This window comes from Marmota marmota, unplaced genomic scaffold (assembly GCF_001458135.2).
Source record: "Marmota marmota marmota unplaced genomic scaffold, marMar, whole genome shotgun sequence".
In the NCBI taxonomy this organism is placed as follows: domain Eukaryota; kingdom Metazoa; phylum Chordata; class Mammalia; order Rodentia; family Sciuridae; genus Marmota; species Marmota marmota.
This window is the reverse complement of record NW_025999897.1, coordinates 3,053,035-3,075,377: the sequence shown is the minus strand read 5'-3', so window position 1 is coordinate 3,075,377 and position 22,343 is coordinate 3,053,035. Positions and strand designations below refer to the sequence as shown.

General features: G+C 49.6%; 1 protein-coding gene across 1 annotated transcript in view; it reads left to right on the top strand.

Annotated features, from left to right (window-relative positions):
- Prkca (protein kinase C alpha) overlaps positions 1-22,343 on the top strand; it is a gene marked incomplete at its 5' end in the record, with an annotated part of 309,700 nt that overhangs the window by 272,207 nt on the left and 15,150 nt on the right. Inside the window, 3 exons of the mRNA XM_048798205.1 lie at positions 9,371-9,451; positions 17,032-17,139; positions 18,931-19,071. Coding sequence (XP_048654162.1) covers positions 9,371-9,451; positions 17,032-17,139; positions 18,931-19,071 — 330 coding nt within the window. The remainder of the gene's footprint in view (positions 1-9,370; positions 9,452-17,031; positions 17,140-18,930; positions 19,072-22,343) is intronic.

Sequence of the window (22,343 nt, the reverse complement as noted above, 5' to 3'; positions counted from 1 at the left end):
CAAAATGTTTTCTCTATCCTCCTGGAAGCCAGGTTGGTTTATTGTCTTGAGAACTTTCTCCCGCCTGCCTTGCCTGGGGCTGACTCTTATTTCTGATGTCAGGCAGCGTGAGTTCTATATATATAGCCCACTCACCTGAACCTTTTCTACACACAATGCCATTTCATCCCTCACCACCCTGAGAACTGGAAGTCCAGTATCACAGCTGAGTAAATGGAAGCTCAGAGAGGCTAAGCAACTCCCCCAAGGACACAGAGCTCCTAAGGGGCAGAGTTGACCTCTTGTAGTTGGGTTCAGGGCTCTCACCAGTGCGCTTCCTGTGGATGTTCTGGGCTTGGATATGCCACCCCAATGGAGTTTGTTCAGAAGCATCTTGGCTGAGAGTTGGGGGTACCTGACCTCCACCCTGCTGCAGGGCTTCCTGTGTGTCACACTCTGGTCTCAGGCCTGATGCTGTGGAAGGGGACGCAGTCCAGGGAGCCTGAGGCCGGTCTTTTCCCAATCTTGCCACTGTTCGACCCAGGAACCTCAAGCAAGCCACTTTGCCACTCTGAGCCTCAGGCTCCTTTGCAAAACGCTGAGGTCCCCTCCATCCTTAGCAGCCCAGCAACCCCAAGGGCCCTTTCGATTTTGCACTTGAGCGGAAAGTGGTGTCTGTGGAGTGTGGTTGGAGTGGATCCACTTGTTCCTCCAAACGACCTTCTAGTGTCTGCCTCTGCTGGGGCAGGCTGGGGGAGTCCCAACAAGGAGTGCAGAGGTGGGTGGCCCATGTTCCCGAGCTCAGGTTCCCAGCTGCCCAAACAGAACACCCAGGAAACAGGTCCACCCTCCTTCTTCCCAATGGTACTCTTCAGACGTGTCAGACAGTGGTTTTGACCCTATACACAAGGAGCGCCTCTTGGGTCCTGTGTTCCATCCTTGAGAATTTATGATGTTTTTCAAAGCAACTGTAATTTTTCCTTCAAAATAAAATGTTGTTCTTTCTGAGAAAAGGAGGGAATGTTCTTTGTTTCCCTGAGAGTAAAACGACTTGAACGGGGCCATTATTTTGTAATGACAGCGTTTGTGGTTTCAAGTAGAACATGAAATAAACGTGGAGTCCAGTGGAGGAAGGGCCAGCAGGGACCTGTCAGGCGCACCCGATGGTCTCACACGGTCCTTCAAGGCAGAGCCTTCAGAGCAAGTTCTAATGTGGGGCTGGCCTCCTGGTGGCTTCAGCAAGAGTCACCTTCCCCAGGCCAGCTCCCGCCACAGCTGTCCAGGGACCCACATGGGGTCAAGGCTCTCAGTGTAGGAGAGTCCCAGCCCTGTCACTTAGTAGCCTTATGATCTGGAGCAAGCTGCTTGCTGTCTCACCTCATTTCCTCACCTTTGAAGTGGGCCTGGAAAGAATTAAAAGACCCCGGCCTCTGGTGAGTGCCTATGATGGCCATGTTGGTCACAGTTGTAGTTATTGCCAGTGGCATCTAAAACCCTCCCGTGCTGTCCCCCAGGCTCCCCCAGGCCTGAGCTGTCAGAGGGCAGAAGTTCTGAAGCCCCAGCCTCCCTGGGAGGCCTTTGAGTGTGTAGCCTGGCAGAGGGTGAAGGCTGGGTGGCCTTGGAGCCATGGCCATCCAGCAGCTGTGGGCCCTTGGCCTAGTGGGAGACGAGAGGCTGCCCCTGGTCCCTTTCATGCCCTGGTCCTTTGCCCAGGCTGGAAGAAAGCTCATTCATGCCTCATTTTTACAAAACAGGCAGCCATTTGTCATATCCTGACATTCGCCCTGAGCAATTGGCTCATGTAAGTTTAATAATAATGATCGTGATGACAAATAGCACTAAAGCTAGATGACAGTGGCCCTGTCGGAGGTCTGTCTTCGAAGCCAAAGTTCAACCTCCCATGTGCTTCGGGGAAGGTCGCCAACTCTGAGCCATCTTGCCAAGCCTGCCCCTCTCTTTGTCCGTTGCTCCATGTTGGGAAGCCCATTGCCATGGCAGCCCCTGGCCTGGGGCTTCAGGATATCACATGGCCTGGGCTTTGCTGCAAACCCCCAATGGCCCACAAGTGCCAAAGACACCTGCACCCATCCCTACTGGGGACAGACCCAAGAGAATCTCATGAACTGTCCTGTGCTCTCTGGTCCTCAGCCCAAAGCTGGTGGCTCCCCAGGCCAATGAGAGCCAGAGAACCAGAGCAGGTTGAGGGCTGGTGAAATTCAGAGGGTCTAGACCAGCACTGCCCGATCAGAATGCAAGCCACAACTGCATTTAGCAGCCATGGTTTTAGAAAATTGGAAAAGGAATGGATGACATTAATTTTATTTAACCTAATATGTCTAAAATTAAATAAAAACTTATTAATGAGCCATTTTGCATTTTTTTATACGGTCTTCAAAATCTGATATGTACTGGTAAGTATTTTATCCTGAAAGCACATCCCAATGTGGACTAAATGGATTTCAAATGCTTTCTAATCACATGTGGCTCATGGTCACTGTAATGGACAGGGTGACTCTGGGGAGCTCAAAAAGGACAGTAAGACCGGCATCCTAAATCATGTGTTGCTGAACATTCGTCTTCAAGTGGGGCTTTCTGGTACTGTTTTCCTTTTGCCCTGAGGTTTTGGTCAGTTAGACTTATTTATTAGTAGTAGCTGATCACTGAGGGAAAGATAAGCTTTACTGTAACAAGGGACATGCCAGGGTGAGGTGGCATCCTGCGCCCTAGACGTCAGTTCTTTGGGACCTCCCCTTTCATCTGGTGGGTAAGGCAAGAGTGATAGACTGTGAACTCCTTTGGGAAGAAATGCTCCGGCTGGATTCTAAATGCTCTCCTGTTATTACTGTTGAAAGCCCTTTGGTGCTCAAGGTGACATTGTATTCTCACTCCAGGGGCTAAGCAGGAGGTTCAATGGGACTGATCAGGGCAGTCACTGGGGAAAGAGCCACTGGCCCTAGGAATGCTGCTTTTATGTCTTGGAGAAAGGAGAGGGTGGCATCCACAGGCGCCATGGGTGTTAATGCCTTAGAGAGAGAACATGAGGAGCAAGTCGAAGCCACATTGGAGACCCAGTGGTGGGGTAGGGAGGCTCTTCAGGTGGCCCTGGCCTTTAGGATTTGTGACTCACTCTAACAGAAAGAGAGCTCCATGCCCTTGCCTTCTGAGCTTTCCAAACTCAAGCATGGTTTCCACCACCCAGGCGTCCAGTTGGTGAGACTGCTCAGATTTTTGCAGAATATAGAATATGGAATGAAGCAGAGCCCCCCACCCCGGCACCCCGCCCTGTCCTCTTCCTGACAGTTCCCATGGCAGCCCTGGTGCCCAACCCTGCGTATATCAAAACTAAAACACTCTGGGACACCAAATAATAGAGATCGCAGGCAATGGCTTTCATGTGGTTACAAGAATAAAGTTCATTGAAATGTAGTTAATTATAACAACTGAAATGATGGTTTCAAATCTCCTTACATTAATCTCCAAAACTCTTTGATTAATATTTTATTAATCCGAAAGGGAATGTATTTGGAAGCCATAAAGTGTGTCTTTAACACAAGTACGCTAACATGCAGAGCACCACCTCCTAGCTGACTGGCCTTGGACAGCTCCCTCAGCTGCATGAGCCTCAGCTTTCTCACTTACACAATGGAAATAGCAATAATTTCTGCCCCATCAGATGGCATGAGAAAAAGGGTGTAGAGCATCTCTCATATCAGGTGCTCAGCAAGTGAACTTTATCTTTCAAAGACAACTCCTGCTGCTCTTCTCCTTGGTCGAGTCAGTTTGTAGAAAAGCTAAGTTCTTGAGATCTGCTTACATGGAAGAAGCTTTATTATCAAGTGACCAACTCTCACTGCCACAGTGACCCCTGCAATCTCAGTGGCTTTGCACCATGAATATTTATTTACTCCTGCTCACGCTTAGTGTGGTGCAGGTCAGGCAGCCCTCCTCCATCTCGCAGCTAAGCCATCTAGAACGCATGGTGTCAGAATCCCAGGGTCAGGAGCAGGTGGGCGTTTAACTGCCTCGACCTGGAAGTGAATCATCACTTCCTCTCACCATCCATTGGCCAGGAGCAGTTACATGGCCCCAAAGCAAAGGAGACTGGGAAGCATAGGGGAGCACCTGGACTGTTTGGTGGGTACTATCTGATGCTGGGTTTGGTCCCTCGATTCTAAGTTATCTTCCGACTTATTAATACAATAGCCAGTTTCTTCAAACTCTTTCCACCTACTCGTTTTTAGGATTGGCCTAGGCTTAGCCTTGCCATGAGCCTAGGTTCTGTATCTCTGGAATTGAAGTGAAATTTTCCACCCCACTGGATTGGAGATGAGCAAAAATTTTCAGGATTTATCCAAGCCATTTTGGGTGGATTCTTTTCTTTGCTCACAGGTGCAGATTAAGTGTACTAAGCTTATACTAATTAGAGAATGAACAAGCAAACCTCATGCTGCCAATAATCTCAAGTAAATGGCTTTATTTGTGTTGTCTTGAGGTAGGAATCCCACATATATATCAGTCTCGATCCTTTTTATACTGAGGTATCGAGGAACACAGAATTCAGTTCATTTAAAATAGACCCTTCCTAGTGACCATTACACCCCGGATCTTAATTTTCCTGTGGTTAATATTTCACTTTGGATGGATTTGTTGGAGAGGTATTTTAACAGCTAACCACTGAATGAAGTCCCCCCCCCCCATCACGGCTTTCTTCTTCAGCTTTATTTTCTCCCAGGAACATCTTGAGAATCATGCTGCCTATTGCAGTTTTTTCTCTCTGCAAGAGTTGGCCAGGGGAAAGCCACATGTCCTACCTGGAACCACAGATGTATCTTTCTTTGATTGTATAAGTCAGATGCAGATCTGCAAAGACTGCACAGAGTTGGTTGTGTGAGACGAGAATTGTGTTTATGGAACCTCGTCACATTTTTTTTTTAAGAGTATCATTCTAGAGAATAGCACTAGCCGAGACATTGGGACCTGTGATACTTTAAAGGACGAAGTTGGGGCTGGACATAGTGGATTACATGCCTGTAATCCAAGCTGCTAGGAAGGCTGAGGCAGAAGGATCGCCAGTTCAAAGACAGCTTCAGCAACTTAGTGCATCTTAGCAAGTCCCTGTCTCAAAATAAAATATTAAAAAAGGGCTGGAGATGTGGCTCAGTGGTTAAGCGCCCCTGGGTTCAATCCCTGGTGAAGGAGAAGGGGAAGGAGGAGGAGGAAGTTGGACTCCTTAATCCTTTGATTCAAGTCCTCTTCAAAACAGTTGGACTAATTATATATTTCCCACTAAGATTAAGGGAAGGGGTTTATAATTTGATCAAAATGTTAGTAGTTCTTTATGTTTTCATAGCACCCTATAGTTTTCAAGAGAAGTCTATTCCCATTCACTCATTGGATTATCCCTCCTCCAGTCCTTCTGAGACAGAAAGGTGAGCAGGGTTCCCGTGGTGGATGGTGGAATGCCTCCATTCTTGGGAGCACTTCACATCCGCTCAGCTGTACACATTTCTGGAGGGCTCCACCTCTGTCAGGTATGTGCAGGAAACTGAGGGCTCCCGTGGAAACAGATGTCAAGACATAGAACAGATCCAAGTGTATGCAAGGCCATTTGTCCCCTCATTCACTTATTCACTCCTTCATTTATTCTCGAAACAAACAGTTCCTAAGCCTACACTAGTGTCTCCCACGTGACAATATGACATAATGTTTAAAAGTGGAATGCTGGAATAGGAGATTTACACACTGGTCCTGACGCTTATTAACCTTGAGTTTTCCAAAAAATTTTATCTGGGCAGTTGGGAGATTACATAGTCATTCTTTATCAACGGTTCTGTGGGGGAAAGAGAAACCAGATTAGCTTGTGGTGCCAGGCTAGATCAGCCAAGCCTCCTGGCTATCCACGTGTCTGACACAAAGACTCACTGGTAGTCCCTGTTAATGTCTTCTTTCTGATGAAATTAGAAAAGTGGCGTTTCAGTGTTGCTAACTCCAGGAAAGACTTGGGTAGGGGAGATGTCAGTATTAGGATGCGCACTTTCACTTCTTCCAGCATGACTGGCTGCCCGGCTGGTACCCATCAGGAGGTGTGTTCTAATCAGGTGATCCAGCTGAACCCTGTAGGGCAGATTCCCAAGCAGGAAGGCCTCAATCCAAACCTTACTCTCTCACTTACTACTTGGGCGTACCCTCGAACAGTTCCTTACTTTTTCTTAGCCTCAGCTTTTGTTTTGTTTGGTTTATTTCATTTGGAAGATAGGAATATATTATCCACCCCGTAGGGTTATCGAAGAATCAAAGGAGGTAGTGCCAACTAAGCACCCCTCCCATGCGGGTAAATACTGTGATTTCTGGAACCATGTTTATCAACGGTTCCAGATGCTGGGCTACAGGGATCAACGTGGTTCCTATCTCCAGAGCATTTTTCATCTGCCAGGGTAGAGCCTTTCAACAAATAACTATGTATTCATTACAATTCTGAGAAGTGTTGGAAAGGTGCAGTCCTGTGGAAGGGGAAGTGGACAACAGCTTTATCTGTGGACTGGGGAAGGGCTTCCTTGGTACCAGAAGGTTCCATGGGAGCCTCCCCAGGGGAAAAGGAAGAGACCTGAGCTGGCTGTTTACTATGGGATGAAATCGATTTGCAAACCAGTTTTAAAAGGATGAATTATTCATTAAATTAAGCTGGGGATAAAAGGTTAGCATTCGGGAGGAAGTCTTATTCATACCATGCTCCAATTTTCAGGTAGAATAAACTACTAAATGTAAAAAAGTAAATCCATAAAACAATTAGAAGAAATTATATTAAATATTATTTTACTACTTAGGGGTTGAATGTATACTAGAAAAGCTTGTGTGTTTCTGCTATTAAAAAGCTCATATTTCTGAAGATCCAAAGGTATTATAAACAAAACACAAGTAAATGATCAATTGCAAAACTATTTGTAAAATAGACAACAGAGAGTTGATGTCCTTAAGACATAAAGAGCTCTCGTTAATCGGTAAGAAAAACAAGTGTCCGCATAATCTCAGTGACTGTAGGGACATTGTCCTTTTTAGATTTTTATCCCTAGTATATTCTCCAAAAGAATGAATGAATGAATGAATGAATGAATGAAGCAATCAATCATGATGGAAAATTGGGCAAAGTACACAGGCAGTCTAAGAAAAGACACGCAGGTGGCTAATTCCCATGTGAAAATGTGAAGTGACCAAAATGAAAATAAGAAGACCATTGAAATTTAACTTTCAATCATCAAATGGGCCCATTTTGGAAACAATGACAGGACCCAATGTGGGTGAGAATTCAGGACACCAGCACCGGTTACCGCTGGTGGAGTGTATGTGTGCTTCCATTCTCAAGTAATCTGGAAATGTGTTCTAGAAGTATTGCTTTTGGGTCTAGAACAGTTACTTTGACCCAACTATTCTACATGTTGGAATTAGTCCTACAGGAAAAAATCAGAGGTTTTGCAGAGATGCCCGTGATCTATTTATCAAACTCAGACTACAGATGAGTATATGGGCATAATCCTCATCTGTAAAAATGCATACACAGACGTACTATACCTAGAAAAGAGATGGAAAGATTTTATGTGACAATAACATTATTAATGGGTAGTGAGACTCTAAGCAATTTTAGTTTCCTATATGAGGTTTATTTTTTCCCCTTTTATTTTCTACTGAATGAGCCTTCATGGCTTGGCAAATTAAAAAATAAATAAAATGATTTTATAAAAGAATGATTTTTACCTAATGAATGGGAACACGAAACTAGCATTGGGTAGGGATTTAAATTCAGTCCAGCTAGTTTGAGAGGGCAGTTTGCCATTGTATCAAAAGACTAGAAAAATATGCAGCTCCTTTGATGCAAGAGTTTCCTGTCTGGAAACTGAGATGACATATATCATCTTCAAGTAATAGATTACAGACTTTAATGTTGGTGGGTTTCATGTGCATGTTTATATTCTAGGTTTCCAGAAAAGAGTATACAGAAAATAACAAAGGTAGTAAAAGAAATTAAGGACTCCTCATGAGTTCCTACAGTTATCACTCTTGTCAAGAAGATGGGCTACGAAACTGCCACGTCCAAACATGTGCCCTCTTGTTGGTGTGCACACTTGGGCAAAGCCCAGGGACTTTTCTCACTCTACATAAATATTAGTAATGCATTAAATAAATGGGGGAGGGCTGGCAAGCAGAATGTTTTCTAATGTCCCAGGACATATAAGTAGACATTCTGGGCCATTAAAAAAATATCCTAGGACATTTCAAAGTCAAAGCCATATATAAGACGGCAGGATGGTCGTGCCAAGCGCCTTTAGTATAGCTTCACTTCGAATCCTGGGTGCGATCCACGGGCCTGGGTATCGTGGGCTTAGACACAGGGCCTCCCTCAGAGGTCATGAAGCCAGTGTTTTAATGTCACATCACACTTAGAAATTCAAAACAGCATCACTCCCTTCCCCCAAGGGGTGGTTAGAGAATTACTCTACAGATTCTGGGACCCACAAGGTAGAGGAGGAGGAGAACAAGCTGCCTGTGGACCAGGCACTGACCGCTGCCCACACTTTGCCAATTCATTTAGTCCATTCCTCACTCTGCACATCTTTAACTGAAGCATTTTTAAAAAATCTCAAATGTCGTGTCACCCATGAATACTTCATTTCTCACACATTTCACCCATAAACACACTCATCTGTAATAGAAAAGGACACTTTCATTTAGACACCCTGCAATTATGCCACCTAACAAAATCAGCAAGTCCCTTAACCTCTCACCTAATGTGCAGACCACGTCTTCATTTTTCTCAATTGTTTCAAGATTTCTCTTTTACAGTTGGTTGGTTTGAGTCAAAAAATTTCAGATATTACACTGTTTGCCTCTTTAAAAATGTTCTAGATCATGAGTCAGTCAACCGACTGGCTGCCCATCTTTGCACCTCAACATGCAACACAAGGAAACCACAGTATCACTTCATTCTTCCTCCTGCTCTTCATCTTCCTCCTCATCTGGTCACTTTCAGCAAAGCTCAGTTGCAGAGTCTGATGGTTCAGACCCCAGCTCTGAACGACCTCTCTTGTTTTCCAAAAATTAATTCCAACTCAGCGTCCCTACGTTTCCCACCAGCGAGGATTGTTAATTTACCTCGAGATGGTGCTGCAGCATCTCCATGTGGACTTGGAAGAGGAATCCCCAAAACAGGGCTTGGGCAGTGAATCATGGGGCCAGGGTTCTGCATGTGGCCCGTTTGAAGGACCCTTGGTGTGGAAATCAGAGACGGGGATTACCCCGCATCATCTGCATGGACCCATGCCTCTGCACTTGACTTCCTGCTCTCATGGGGCTCTGTGATTTACCACCAAAAATAACTGATGTGTTTGTTCTCACACAGATAATCGCTTACCAGCCGTATGGGAAGTCCGTGGACTGGTGGGCCTATGGCGTGCTGCTGTATGAAATGCTGGCTGGCCAGGTAACGTGGAGCTACGGCCTCCTGTTTGTTTGTTGTGTCCCCTGTGACTGCTTCAGCTCCGGGCACTGATGGAGGGCCTGACAGTGGAGTGCCCTGGTATGGGTCTGACTTCCCTTGAGAGTGTGTTCGGTGCACATGGAAATGATCTTCTATCTCCTGATAACAAAAACTCAAGTGCAGAGCTGCAGCCTGGGGTGCAGACCGTGTGGCTTTCCCGTCACGCCCAAAGCACCCTGCACGTTGATGACAGCAGCGGCCGCTGTAAGTTTCCAGTATCTCCCCACGAGGGTCGGGTTAGGGTTCCCCGCAAGTTTGTCTGCACAGATCACCCCCCTGGGGCCCACATGCCTAACTAGTGTCATTATTTAAGAAGAAGGTTAAATAAGAGGAAGAATTTGATGGCTCCTCCCATCTCCCCGACTCCCCCTTGGCAGTCCACAGTATCTGCACAAAGATCCAGTGAGGTTGAACTTCCGGTTTAGCAAAGGCCAAGGAGACTTCTCTCAGGGTGTGGCTTGTATCAGAGAACCAAACACAGTGTCGCCTAAGGTGACATTTTCTGTCCTAAGGTGACACTTTCTGATATGATGGCTTTCATGTCATATCTTTGGAGTAAGTCACCCTAGCTGCTTTGGAAACAGCCCACCTCCAGATCTCAGTGGTAACACACTCATTCTTGGCCTTGTACTGGGGGTGGGGGTAGGGGTGACACTGACCCACATGGTCACTCAAGGACCAGCTTGCTTTTATCCCTGAGTGCCACCAACTCACAGGACCTCAGATTCCTCCAGTGAACTCTCCCCTGTGCGTTGCTATAATTACTCCCTGTAACGAGAGAATGGACAGAAATAGGCTGAGTGGCTGAGCTGCCCCCCAAAAAAGTCTTTGTTTCTGGACGGGGTTGCAGCCCAGCGGTACAGCACCAGCTTGGCATGCACAGGGCTTGGGTTAGAACCCAGCGCTGCAGTAAGAGGGAAGGAAGGAAGGAGGGAAAGACGGAGGGACTCTTCTGACATGCTGCGTCTGTGAACTTGTTTATTCATTGACTAAATGCTTACTGTGTGTTCAGTGATGACAGAGAATGAGACAGACAACAATCCTTACATCAGCGTGCAGCTTAGAGAAGGAGAGATAATAGACTAGTTAGATAAAGAACATGCATGGTATGTTGGTGATAAGAGGAAAAGTAATGAGGCAGGAAAAGAAGATAGAGATGAGCAAAGATTGAAATTTCAGCTAGAATAGACCAAAGGAAGCGAAAGCAAGTGAGACCATGGCTGGAGGAAGACCTTTCCAGCAGCGAGAATAGCAAGTGCAAAGGCCCTGAGGTGGGAGTGTGTGTGGCTGTGTTGAAAGGCAGGGAAGCCACCAGTGTGGTGAGAGCACGGAGCTAGTGGGAGCAGGAGGCTGAGGTTGGAGAAGAAATCATTGGTATGTGAGCAAGGAGGTCATTGCTAGGCCACTCTGGGGTGGAAAGCCACTGATGTCTCCTCCATATCTCCGACATTTTGTCTCAAATCTCTTAGGTACTGATGTAGTCTTTAGATATTGAGAGATATAAGGTACTAACCTGCATTTGCTCATTCTTTTTCAATGGTGTGAAGACTTGATTGACATCAAAAGAGTGGCTTGTTTATTTGTTTAGATTTTCCCCCTCAATCAAAGCCTGTTCTTAGGCCAAATTTCTTGGTGTCTGAGAACAGAAAAAAAAGCCAGTTATACATACACAACCACCGACCGTGAGACAGCGGCTGCAAATACAAGCCGTCTGCACCTGAAATTCACTCCCCAATAAAATTTGGACAATACAATTGGACCCTGAATTACCAGTCTCCGGGAGCCACGCTGTTCATGAAGGCACAAGAGGCCAAGTTCCCGTCCTTGATCCCATTTGAGCGTTCGAACTTTGAGCCCAGAAAACAAACCCTGCTTTCATTAAGAGTCTCATTTGCAAAGGACAAGTGAAGCAGCAGAGCGGAACCCTAGGCTGGCTGCCAAGGGCACTCCACAGGCCGTAACGTGAGTCAACTCTTGGCCCACAGGAGGGAGTTCCAGAACGCAGTCCTGCAGCCGAGCCCTACCCCTCAGCCCCACGCCTGCCTGCCTTCTTCTCCAGGCCTTCCTGGGGTCTCATTTTCTAGGTGAGAACTCAGGGAGTACCCCACCCGGAAGGAGGTCCCCTTTGGGGTACACACTGAAGTCCTGCCTGCCTCAAAGTCCTCCTTTGAAGGCGTCCTGGCCTGGCCCACACCTTCTGCAGAGCCCTGGGCTCCTGCTCCCCACACCTAGTGGTTCCGTAAACCTGTGGTGTGTTTCCATTATTTCCCTTCCCAGACTCAGAGATAATTAGCCTGCCTTGTGCGCATCCCTTGAAGTCTTCGTAATCTCTATTGAAAATGGTGATTTTTTTTTTTTTTTTTTTTTTTTTTTTTTTGCAAAAATGACACATCATCTCGCCTTCGGTGCAGAGGCAGGCCCAGATAACAGCCTTTGTTCTCCAAGTCCTCACCTCTCCCGCTGCAAACGGGTAGCGTTCAGGGACCCTCCATCAGCCTCCTTGCAGATTGCTCAATGCAAATTTAAGTGAATTTCTGGTTTGTAATTCAGCCCAGAAAAGATGATGAAGGTTCCTTGGGTATAGCCGCCCAGCACCTCAGACCTGCGGGAACCTCAGAGACCTGGCGAAGAGAATAGATGCAGCCATTGGAAAGGAGGATTCATGATGAAGTTGTTGGCAGGGCTGTGGTCTGAATTTGTTCTCCTTCACCACAGAGGGCTGAAGATGAGCAGAAAAAAATAGTTTATTGCAAATTTCTTCTCATTTGGTTTATTTATTGTCAGCAGCCAAGGGGCTGTTAAGTATAAACAGCCTCAGTCTTTATTCAGTTCCTGAGGTTGCTTGACAAACAGGATTGCTTTAGGGGCATGAGCAGGGCCCGCCCAGCACTCTAGCAAGCGCACAGCTGCTCATTCGTGGTGAAGGGACCAGCCCTCTCCTCTGCAGGTCCTTCTCTACCCAAGTTACTTACGCTATCTTCATTCCTGATGCATAATGGGTATTCCTGATAATGGGTATTTTATCTCAGTAATTGGAACTTCAGCCCAAGTGGTCCCTGGGTGTTCGCCCAGCCCCTGTCCCAGGTCCTCAGGGATCTGCAAATAAATATGGAAGGGCTCCAACCACCACTACTAAGAAGTGATTCAGGAATCCCTTTGTGCAAAACCATCACCCTTCACTTGTCTGTCTGAAACTCACAGATCACACATTTCTAAAGTAGGGTGAGGGGCACTGCCCATCCAGGAAACTCACACAAACCCCAGACTTGTTAGGAGGGGATTCTAGCTTGGAACCCCGAGTTCAGATTTATAGAAGTTAAAAAAGAGCCGTGGGAATGGGCTAAAGAGGAGACAGAGGCAATCTAAAATGGTCACATTCAAAGTCCCTGGGCAACACACTCCCACATGGTCCCCAGGCTAAGTAGCTGACATTAGGAAGAGAAAAGGAATATAATGGCAGCTTGTCACCATTGACCTGCCTTCAACCACAAGGCCTGAGAGCAGGCTGTTGCCTGTCAGAAGGCTCCTGGGGTGACCTGGAGGACTTACCAAGGGCAGGAACATGTTCACATCCTTCGGCATACAATCCCACACCCAGGATACCATTCTCAGGAGGCGATTCAGAGGAGGAAAAAAATGATATACACAGAGGTGTTTATAGCAGCGTTAGTTATTAGAGCACAGCGCTGGAAGCAGTTGTAAATGTGCCTGTGGACAAATGACATATCGCCTGGGTGGCACTCAACTTGGAACAGGAACACTGGTGGCTACAGAGAAGATGTGTTTGCAGCAGTGAAAAAACAAAGAACTTCAGGTTATGCATCACGATTGGAAAATAACATAAGAACGCCTAAGAGTCCAGGCAGGTTTTGCACTTTGAATATTTAGACGAGGAGAATGGAGGGGTTGCTTTCGTGGACTTCCCCTCCCCCTCATATTACATAATTTCAACTTAAAGTAGAGCTCCGGGAAGCTTTTCTGATTGCAATGGCCATGACTATTAGACACCAAATATTTTTGGTCTGCTCCCCACTCTGGCACACAGTAAGGTGTATTCCTGGCTCTCCAGTGATTGAGTGGGGCATGGTTCTGGCCAAGGAGCTCTGAGGGGAAGTGTGCCGGGGAGGGCACTGAGTGCTGGCAGAAGACACAGAGCTCCTGTTCCCACCTCTGCCACGCAGACCAAGATGGCAGCCACTCCATCAGGGCGGGGCCTTGAATGACTGCGTCAGCAGAGCCCTGGGCGACCCCCAGTCGGCATGCAACATTGGCAAGAAATAAAATGTGTTGTCTGAGATTTTGGAGAAATTCCCAGTGTCTGTTGCCCCAGCAGAGCCCAAAGATGCAAGTGGCCACCACCCTGAAACAAGCCAGGGACAAAAGGGCACTCATCGTAGGATCCCACTGAATGGCGCCGAGAGCAGTCTTCACACATCTCAGGCCCTGGGGGACAGCCCCCTCTTTATTTTCCTCCACCATCCAGCTCCTGGGTCCGTGTGGGCAGGACAGTGCTTATGGTGGCCGAGACTCGGGCTCACTAGTCAGGACACCTGTGTTAGGATCCCGGTTGTTCCACAGCAGCTCTGTGGCCCTGGCCAAAGCACGGAGCTGAACCGCAGTGATCTCCCCTGTCCTTGGGGCTTCTGGTCCCCACATGGTAGGACTGGTCCCAGGATTGAGTGAGCGGAGCCCACAGAGCTCTCCTCGGGTGCTGGACATAGAGAAGGAGCCCAAGAGGACAGTGTTACTGTCACATCATTGCCGCTCTGCCCCACAAGTCCATCCTGCCCCTGTTTTACCACCAGTTTAGAGTCACAGTGGGCCAAGAACCTGAGGGGTAGAGGCGTGACCTGGGGTATGGTGACAGGAAAAGCCCTAATCCTTGGGGACCCACCAAGGGTGAATCTTGAGGCTCCATCCCAAGCATGCCGGCTTGGTTCTGGTTTAGGAATCCTGCTGCAAATGTCCAGCCTGAGGGGCCTCTGGGGATCCTTCCAGCTGAGACTAAAGATTCACACTGAGTAGAGCAGCTTTCTTTACTGGAGGGCCTTAGGGCTTTGAAATGTGGGCGTTAGTGCAGGTCTCCCGCCTGGGCCCTCTGACCCAGGAGTGTGCTGTAGGATGGATGTCCTAGGGTGCCCTCTTTGGAGTGTGTCAGGATTCGGGTGACCTGACCTAACGGGGGACAGAGAAGGCTTGATGGTAAGCGTTCTCCCTTGACTCGCAGTGGACAGAACCCAGTTCCTCACACAGCAGCTTCCATTTCAGAAATTAGCATAGATGGGGACAGCTCACCTGGCAAAGTGGGTTCCCATGCCACGAAGCAATCAAGCAGACGTGGTGGACCCTGCACCGAACACGAGGGTTCCTGGAGAAGGGTCACCCAAGTGTCTCTGGGCGCTGTTCCTTTAGGGCTTGGGCTGGGGTTGTCTGGGTCGCATTTCTGCTGCTGGGACTTGAGCATCCCCAGGGGGGCTGGTTGGATCTTGCTGGTGTCTCTGTCACTTGACCACCCTTGCCGGCTCCGTGGGTGTACAACCTGGACAGCCACACCAAGCCTGAGCTCAGAAGAGCTGCGAGTTTGGTTGGATGCTTTGCCATCACCATCTGGAAATTCTTCATGGTTTTTAATAAAGGGTCCAAGACCTGCAAATTACGTAGCTGATCCTGACCAGAGACCCTAGTGGGCCATGTTGTGAGATGTGGACTGGTGATCCAGAAACAGAGCCCCACCCCGCTCACCTCCAGGAGACCACTGACACCATAGAGCACGTGCCCACCCACCCAAGGCTCCGTGCTCCTGGAGAGGCTCAGCTCACAGCCCAGAGCAGAACTCACACCTTGTTTGAGTTATGAAAATCTCCACCAAAACTTGGCCACTTCTGGACCACGTGTTGGGGAAGGTGAGGGGTCATGTGGATATCACGAGAGGCACTGAGAAAAAGTAGGGTGCACGATATCAGGCCAAGAAGATGCGGCGATGACGTGGACAGCAGACATGGCCATCACTGCAGCTCTTGGCCAAGAACAGCCCTCCCCCATCCCTGGCCTGGCCTGGCCTGCTCTGCCCTCTGGGGATGGAGGCGACACATGCCCCTGCTAGCACAGGTTGCCCCCTGCAGCTGGACTGCCCATCTGGCCTGCTTGTGGGCCCCTGGGTGCCATGTTCCCTCCTCCGGTGGCAACACGCATGCCATGGCAGGCTGCCCCTGCCCACTCTTATTCACAGGCAGGCTTAATTTTAGCTCTCCTCACCCACCTACATGTTTCTGCCAAATAAGACATTCTCTACAGCATGCACTTACAACCGGAAAGGAGGCTTATTTATTTATATTTCTACACAAAAACACAATCAAGTGTCACCAGTCATCCAACCCTCACTTGTCCATACCTGACCCCAAAGACAGAGACCCTTATGACCCAGCATCTGTCCGTGGCTCCTGTGACCTGACCCACACTCAGCTCCTGGCCAGGGCTCTCTACAGGGATGCCCCCCGGCTCTGCCTTCTCTATGCTAAGCTCAAGGTTACCTGAGCCAAGGAGGATCCTGAAGGAATTTCCCATGAGCCCATTCCTGCCCTGTGCAGCCCGCCAGGGTGACAGATCATTGGATGGGAGCCCAGATGTGCTGGAGGAAAAGGCTCCAAGGGCAGGTGGCTCAGCCTCTGCTCCTGGAGAAGTCTCCCAGCCTCTCCCAAGAGGCTCTGCGGCCTCACCGACCACCGCCAGGTTTCCTTCCTTTGCTCTTAGTGCAGCACACAGTGCCAGGTGCTGTAGACTCCCCAGAAACCTGTCGTAGAAAACCCCACTGTGAAATGGGTAAGCCACTTGCCTGTCCACCCAGCTGGGAAGCAGTGGAGCTCGAGTTCTGGCCCAATCTGCCCAACTTCAGAGCCACAATGTTGCCCGTTGCCATGTCACCTACTTTCCTCAGCGTGGCAATTATAAACCCAGCAGAACGGGCAGGAGACGTGTCCTCGGAGGCTAAGCTCCATTGCTGCCACCGTGCGGGTGCCCGTGCCCCCCCCAGACTGTTCCGTGTTGGGTCAGGAGGCCCCTTGGTGAGCTCCTGGGTCAGGGGACATGCTCCTTGCCCCGTTCTGAAGTCTCCTCCCCCCATTGAAGGCATGAGGCATTCTCTACCCTCTCACCTTCTGCACACAAAGCCATCTGTAATCTGACTTGATCATAATTAGATTTTTAGCACATAATTGCAAGATTAATGGATTAATTATAATTGGTTTGCAAATCATTAAAAGCATTCCTCAAAAAACATGTTCACTACAGATTGTTTGGGGTTGCTCGGGGCAGGATAATTAAAGGGACAGAGTTAAAAATGAAAAACACAGGACAGACAGCCTAATTAAAGATAATCAAATAAACCCCCAAGTTAGCTGAGCTGACTCCGCCGCCTGCGCCGCACCGGCTCCTTCTCTGTTTCTCTGTGCCGAGTCGAATCTCCAGGCACCGTGTGAAAGAATCACTTCTCCTGAGTGTTGGCCCATGTTTCTCTTCCGGAACAGCCTCCATTTGATGGTGAGGATGAAGATGAGCTGTTCCAGTCGATCATGGAGCACAACGTCTCCTATCCCAAGTCCTTGTCCAAAGAGGCCGTCTCTATCTGCAAAGGGGTAAGTGGATTTGGGACCCTTTAGTGACCATGGACCAGGAGGATAGACCTGGCCGTGCCTTTCCTAGGCTTCTGTGAGAGATGCCGGCAAGAGTATGGGCACACCACTGCCGTTGGCCACCGAGAGCTAGAACTTGGTGACATGCAGGGCATGGAGGGACATGTCGAGGACAGAGGGAACTCAAATCCCAACACTTCCTGGGCACTTCCTGGGCCTCAGCCGTGTCATCTCCCCCTATTGGACTTCTGTCTCCAGTCCAGCTCTTACAGCCATGGGGTGGGGGGTAGCCAGAATCCGCTGCAGGCCTTTGGAAGGCGTAGGTCTCTTCTCTTGCCTCCCTCAGGATGAGGGAGTTCTTTCTGTCTCCCCACCCCCTCAGTACTGGGGACTGAACCCAGGCACACACTACCACTGAGCTACATCCCAGCTCTCTTCAGTTATTTTTTTTTTTATTTAATTTAATTGAGACAGGCTCTTACTAAGTGGCCGAGGCTAGCCTTGACCTTGCTGTCCTCCTGTCTCAGCCTCCTGAGTAGCTGGGATTTAGGTGTGTGCCACTCCACCTGGCTTTGTTTCTCTCTCTCTCTTTTCTTTTCTTTTTTGAGATATGACAAACTTACAGAGACAGGCACAAATCATCAGCCTACAGATCCACGAGCTGTCACAATGAATATACCCATGTAAGCCCAGCCAGGCTGAGAAACAGAACACTGGAAGCCCCTCCTGTCCCACTTTCCAGGTGCTCCCCACCCCGAGGGGTCCAGTGTCCCCTCTCCTGACCACGGTGCGGCTTCACCTTGTGGGTCTTGAACTTGGCGGGATCTTGCATCATGTGCACGGGGATGGCGCCTTTGGCTCAGCACTGGGTTGTAGCTGAGGCCACACTGCTGTGTGCCTGTGTTCTGCTTCCCTGTCCATGCCCTGGTCTTTGTGTGGACTCACTGCAGTTATTCACCCTCCTCCCACCTGTGGGGCACTTGGGTGGTTTCCCTTTGGCTTAAGGCTGTTACAAACGGACCAGCTACGAAGCCCCTGGATCCTGTGTTCTGATGAACACTTGAGCTCCTCCCTGTCAGGAAGTGCCCGGGGCTGGAATCCTTGGTCAGGGCTTGGCTTGTTTCTAATGGTCAAGTTTTAGGTCACAGCATTATTTTCAGATTTAGTGAGAAGGATTGCAGCACACTCTTAACATCTCTGGTTCCTTCACTCACTCACAAAGTGTTGATCCTGCGCATCTTCCCCGGGCAGGGCAGGTGGCAGAGATGCCAGCGCAGAGCAACTGAGCTCCTGCCCAAGGAGCTCGGGTCAGCATGGCCCCTCCTTCTGCCACAGGCACCTTGAAATTCAATAGTCGCCTCCTTGCCACGGTCTGCATTTTTCTAACCCAGGGGTCTTGGATCCCGGTTTGGTCCAAGCCCTGAAGAGGCATCTGAAGCTCATCACAGCATCCCGCGTGGGGCTCGCTGGTTTCCGTGCACACCGGTTCTGGTGACAGTGTCCCTTTTTACCAAATACACGTGTAGAACGGGAGGCCCAGGACAGGTACTGCACGAAGAGGCCTGTTTGAATTCCTCTCATTCCCTTTCCATGGATCCAGACTGCTTCCCCCTGTCCTTACTGTGACCGTCGTCACTCTAGGAAGGCCATACTTACCCAGCGACAGCTCTGTGCTCCGTGGTAAGCCTCCAGGACCGTCCAGGCACCTGCACCACTGGGCGGGAGGCAGAGCCAGGCAAAGGGACGTGCGTCTCCGGGAAGCCACTGTCACCCACCTTCTCTTTTTCTCTGCAGCTGATGACCAAGCACCCAGCCAAGCGGCTGGGCTGTGGTCCCGAGGGGGAGAGGGACGTGAGAGAGCACGCCTTCTTCCGCAGGATCGACTGGGAAAAGCTGGAGAACAGGGAGATCCAGCCGCCCTTCAAGCCCAAAGTGGTGAGTCCAGAAAAGCAGCCCATGTCTGGGTCCGACTCCCAGAGTCAGGGCGTGACCCACCCGAGAGAGCAGATGGGTGTCCCCTGGCCTCAGCCGCGGGAGGAAAATGGCCAGCGACCACCTGTGCTGCCCTGTGGTCTGAGAGGCCAGGAGTCCTGCTGCTTTGCACAGGAAGGATGGACGAGGGGAAGCTCAGCGCTCCTCACCCGCAATAGGGCAGCTGCAGAGCACCCAGACCCATGGAGAGCCAGGGCAGTCTTCTCTGGGGGCTGGACTGGGGGGACACCCGTGGCCGGCAGAGCTGTACTTCCTGCCCTGGGTCCTCAGCAGGACTCAGGTCTGTCTCCAGCTTTCCTGGGTCTGTCTTGCCTTGGTAGGGTCCTGAAGTATCTTCATCTTTATTAACTCATAAGCAGGGTCTGGGTGCAACTCCCATGTCACCCACTGTGTCCCCAACAAGGAGTGCATGGCAACCTCCGGTTCTGACATCACCAACATTGTTCAGATCCTGCCTGTGTGATATCCACTTTCCATTGATTTAATAGAACTATGCAGCAGACCCTGTTGTCTGCGCTTTATGAACATGAATTCATTTGATCCTCCCAGCACCCACTGTGAGATGGACATTATGGTCCCCAGTATGCAGTTGAGAAAACTGAGGCACAGAGAGGTTGTGTAACTTGCTGAGGACACACGGCTGGTAGAACAAAGTCTGTGCCCTTTCCCCCAACACTAGTACTCCATCTCATGGCAGCCCTACAGCCCGTTCTGATGGCTGATAGCAGCCAGTGCTGCCTTTCTTAATGTTTGAACTCTAGAGAGAAACGGCATCTTTAAGATGCCAACCTCCTCACTCACCCACATGCCACCTTGCAGTGCCTGCTTTTCCCTCCATCCCCTTTCTAAGGGCTGGTGGGTCTGTACCTCCCGACTCTGCCATGTCTTGGCCAGCTCTGGACTAGCGCCCCTAGTGCTTTTCTTCCAGAACTACAAGGAGAGATGCTGTAGACCACAGTGAGCATCAGGAACATCTGGTTCAGCCCAGATCTGCCTCCAGTGGGTGCCCCATGCGCAGGCCGAGGGGACCCCTAGGGTGGCAGAGTTACTGACTGGGTAACCACATCTTTGTTCTCAAAGTAGCAACTTCCACAACAAAAGTGCCTTTGTGTGCTCCGCTCCAAGAATAGAGCCCCCTGGACTTTCTTTTTCTAAGACATTTTTAGCACAGGCTGAAGCAAAACCAAAATTAATCAGGTCAGTTGACTTCCTCCTGAATCATCGTTCCAAACAAGCCCTCCTGTGTCTGCCGCCACCACCTTCTCTGCAGCCTGCTCTGGACGCCAGGCGCTCTGCAGATCCTCTTCTTCAGGGTATAAAACCCCGTGTAAGGTTTGGGTAGGGGGGTGAGCTGGGCACAGATGGCTCCGCAGGGAATTCTGCTGGGGACTTCTTCACCCGCCTCTGCCTTCCATGTTTATTTTTCTTCTTAAATTGAAATGCAAAAAGGAGGCAATAGCGTCTTAAGCACAGCTCATTTCTTTACAGAAGCAGCATAGAGACACCCAGGGACCCTGCTCCCAGGGTCCCGCAGAATGCAATGACCTGTCAATCACTTTCTGGAAGGAGATGAGGCACCACAAAGCCAACCGTGAAGCACACTGTCTTTCCTCTATTTATTCCCACCTTTATTTCAGAAGAAAGGGTCTTTTCAGTCTCCCACTTTCCACGGGCATTCTGACCTAAAGTCATACGCGGGGAAAGTCAGAGGTGATTTAGCTCAGGCGGCCAACAATGGGAGGTGCTCCCTTTGGGCCACTGAGGTCACGGGAAGCAAAGTGGTTTCCACAGCGGGCAGCTGAGGCTGGAGAGCTGCTGTAGGTTTTCTTGTTTGCTTATTTGTTTGTGGAACTGAGTGCTGGTTAAAATAAGAAGGAAGAATAAATGGCCTTTGGCTGTAAAGAAACAGCCCCCGAAACTCTCAGACAGAAGCAGAAATTGTAGACAGAGACCTTCAAGCTGAAGTTGTCGAGGGTCTAAGTGGGGGTGCTCTGGTCCCCCCCACCCCATGTTCAGAGGGGGACTAGAGGACAGGGCCAGGAAGAACACAGGTGGCAGGAGGGGGGCCCCTGGGACACACAGACACCCAGGCTAGACCAAAGCCAGCAGCGTCAGAGGACATCAAGGCCAGAGAGCTAAGTGGGGGTGCTCTGGTCCCCGGGAGGGCAGCGGACAGCTGCTGAACACCTGGCTTTCTCCCAGCTCCTGGCACCAGGCCACATGCCCACAGCAGAGTCGGCCTCTTAATCTCCGGTGAGGGGCATTTCCCTAAAAGGGCACCTGGTTCGTGGCACCATACTGGAGTGACCACCACACCAAGGACAGCTCCAGTGTTTGGAGAGGACATCGTTGACCCGAGGAAGCAACTTCATTCCAAGCTGCAGATGCTCTGGCTGAGCACCTGCGGCAGGCAAGAGCTGGCCACAGGCAAAAGTGACTCTTGTTTGTGGTTTCCCAGCTTCCTGCTGAAGAGTTTCCGGGCCCAGGCCTAACCAAAGAGTCCAGTTTACAGAATAAATGCAGAACAGAGCACTTTCTGAGAGATGGTTCTGTTATGTCAAAGAGGGAAGCAGCAGCCCAAGCCTCTGGCCCACTGCTGAGGAAGGCAACAGGCCTCTGGCCTGCCCACGCACTGACCTGGTCCCAGAGGGTGCCCAAGAGCCTTCTGGACCCTCCCGACACAGCTCATCCATCTTGGTGAAGCCAGGCTAGCAAGCACTGGTGAATCTATTTTCCCTGAGATTCACAGGATTAGGGAGGGTTTGCTGTTGTCCGTGCAGGATCGCTCCCGGCCCCATGGAATGAGCCTCTGCCTGTTGCAAAATACCAGCCGCAGGACTTGAAATACTCATGGTTATTTGCCGGGTGGTTCCTGGAGACCAAATTTATATTTGTAGAATCACGAGGCTGTCGTCTTTGTTTATATTTATTTATTTATTCATTTTTGCAATACTGGGGATTGAACCCAGGAGTGCTCTACCACTGAGCCTTCTCTATTATTTATTTTGAGACGGAGTCTCAGTAAATTGCCCAGGCTGGTCTCTTATGCTCATCCTGCTCCAGCCTCCTGAGCAGCCGTGATTACAGGTGGGCACCACCAAGGAAAGATTATTCCAGAATCGCTGACTCCCCTAAGGAGTGTGGAAGGATTATATCATCAGCCGCAGGGCTTATCTGGAAGTATCAGGGTTCCCATGGTGTGTGATCTTTTTATC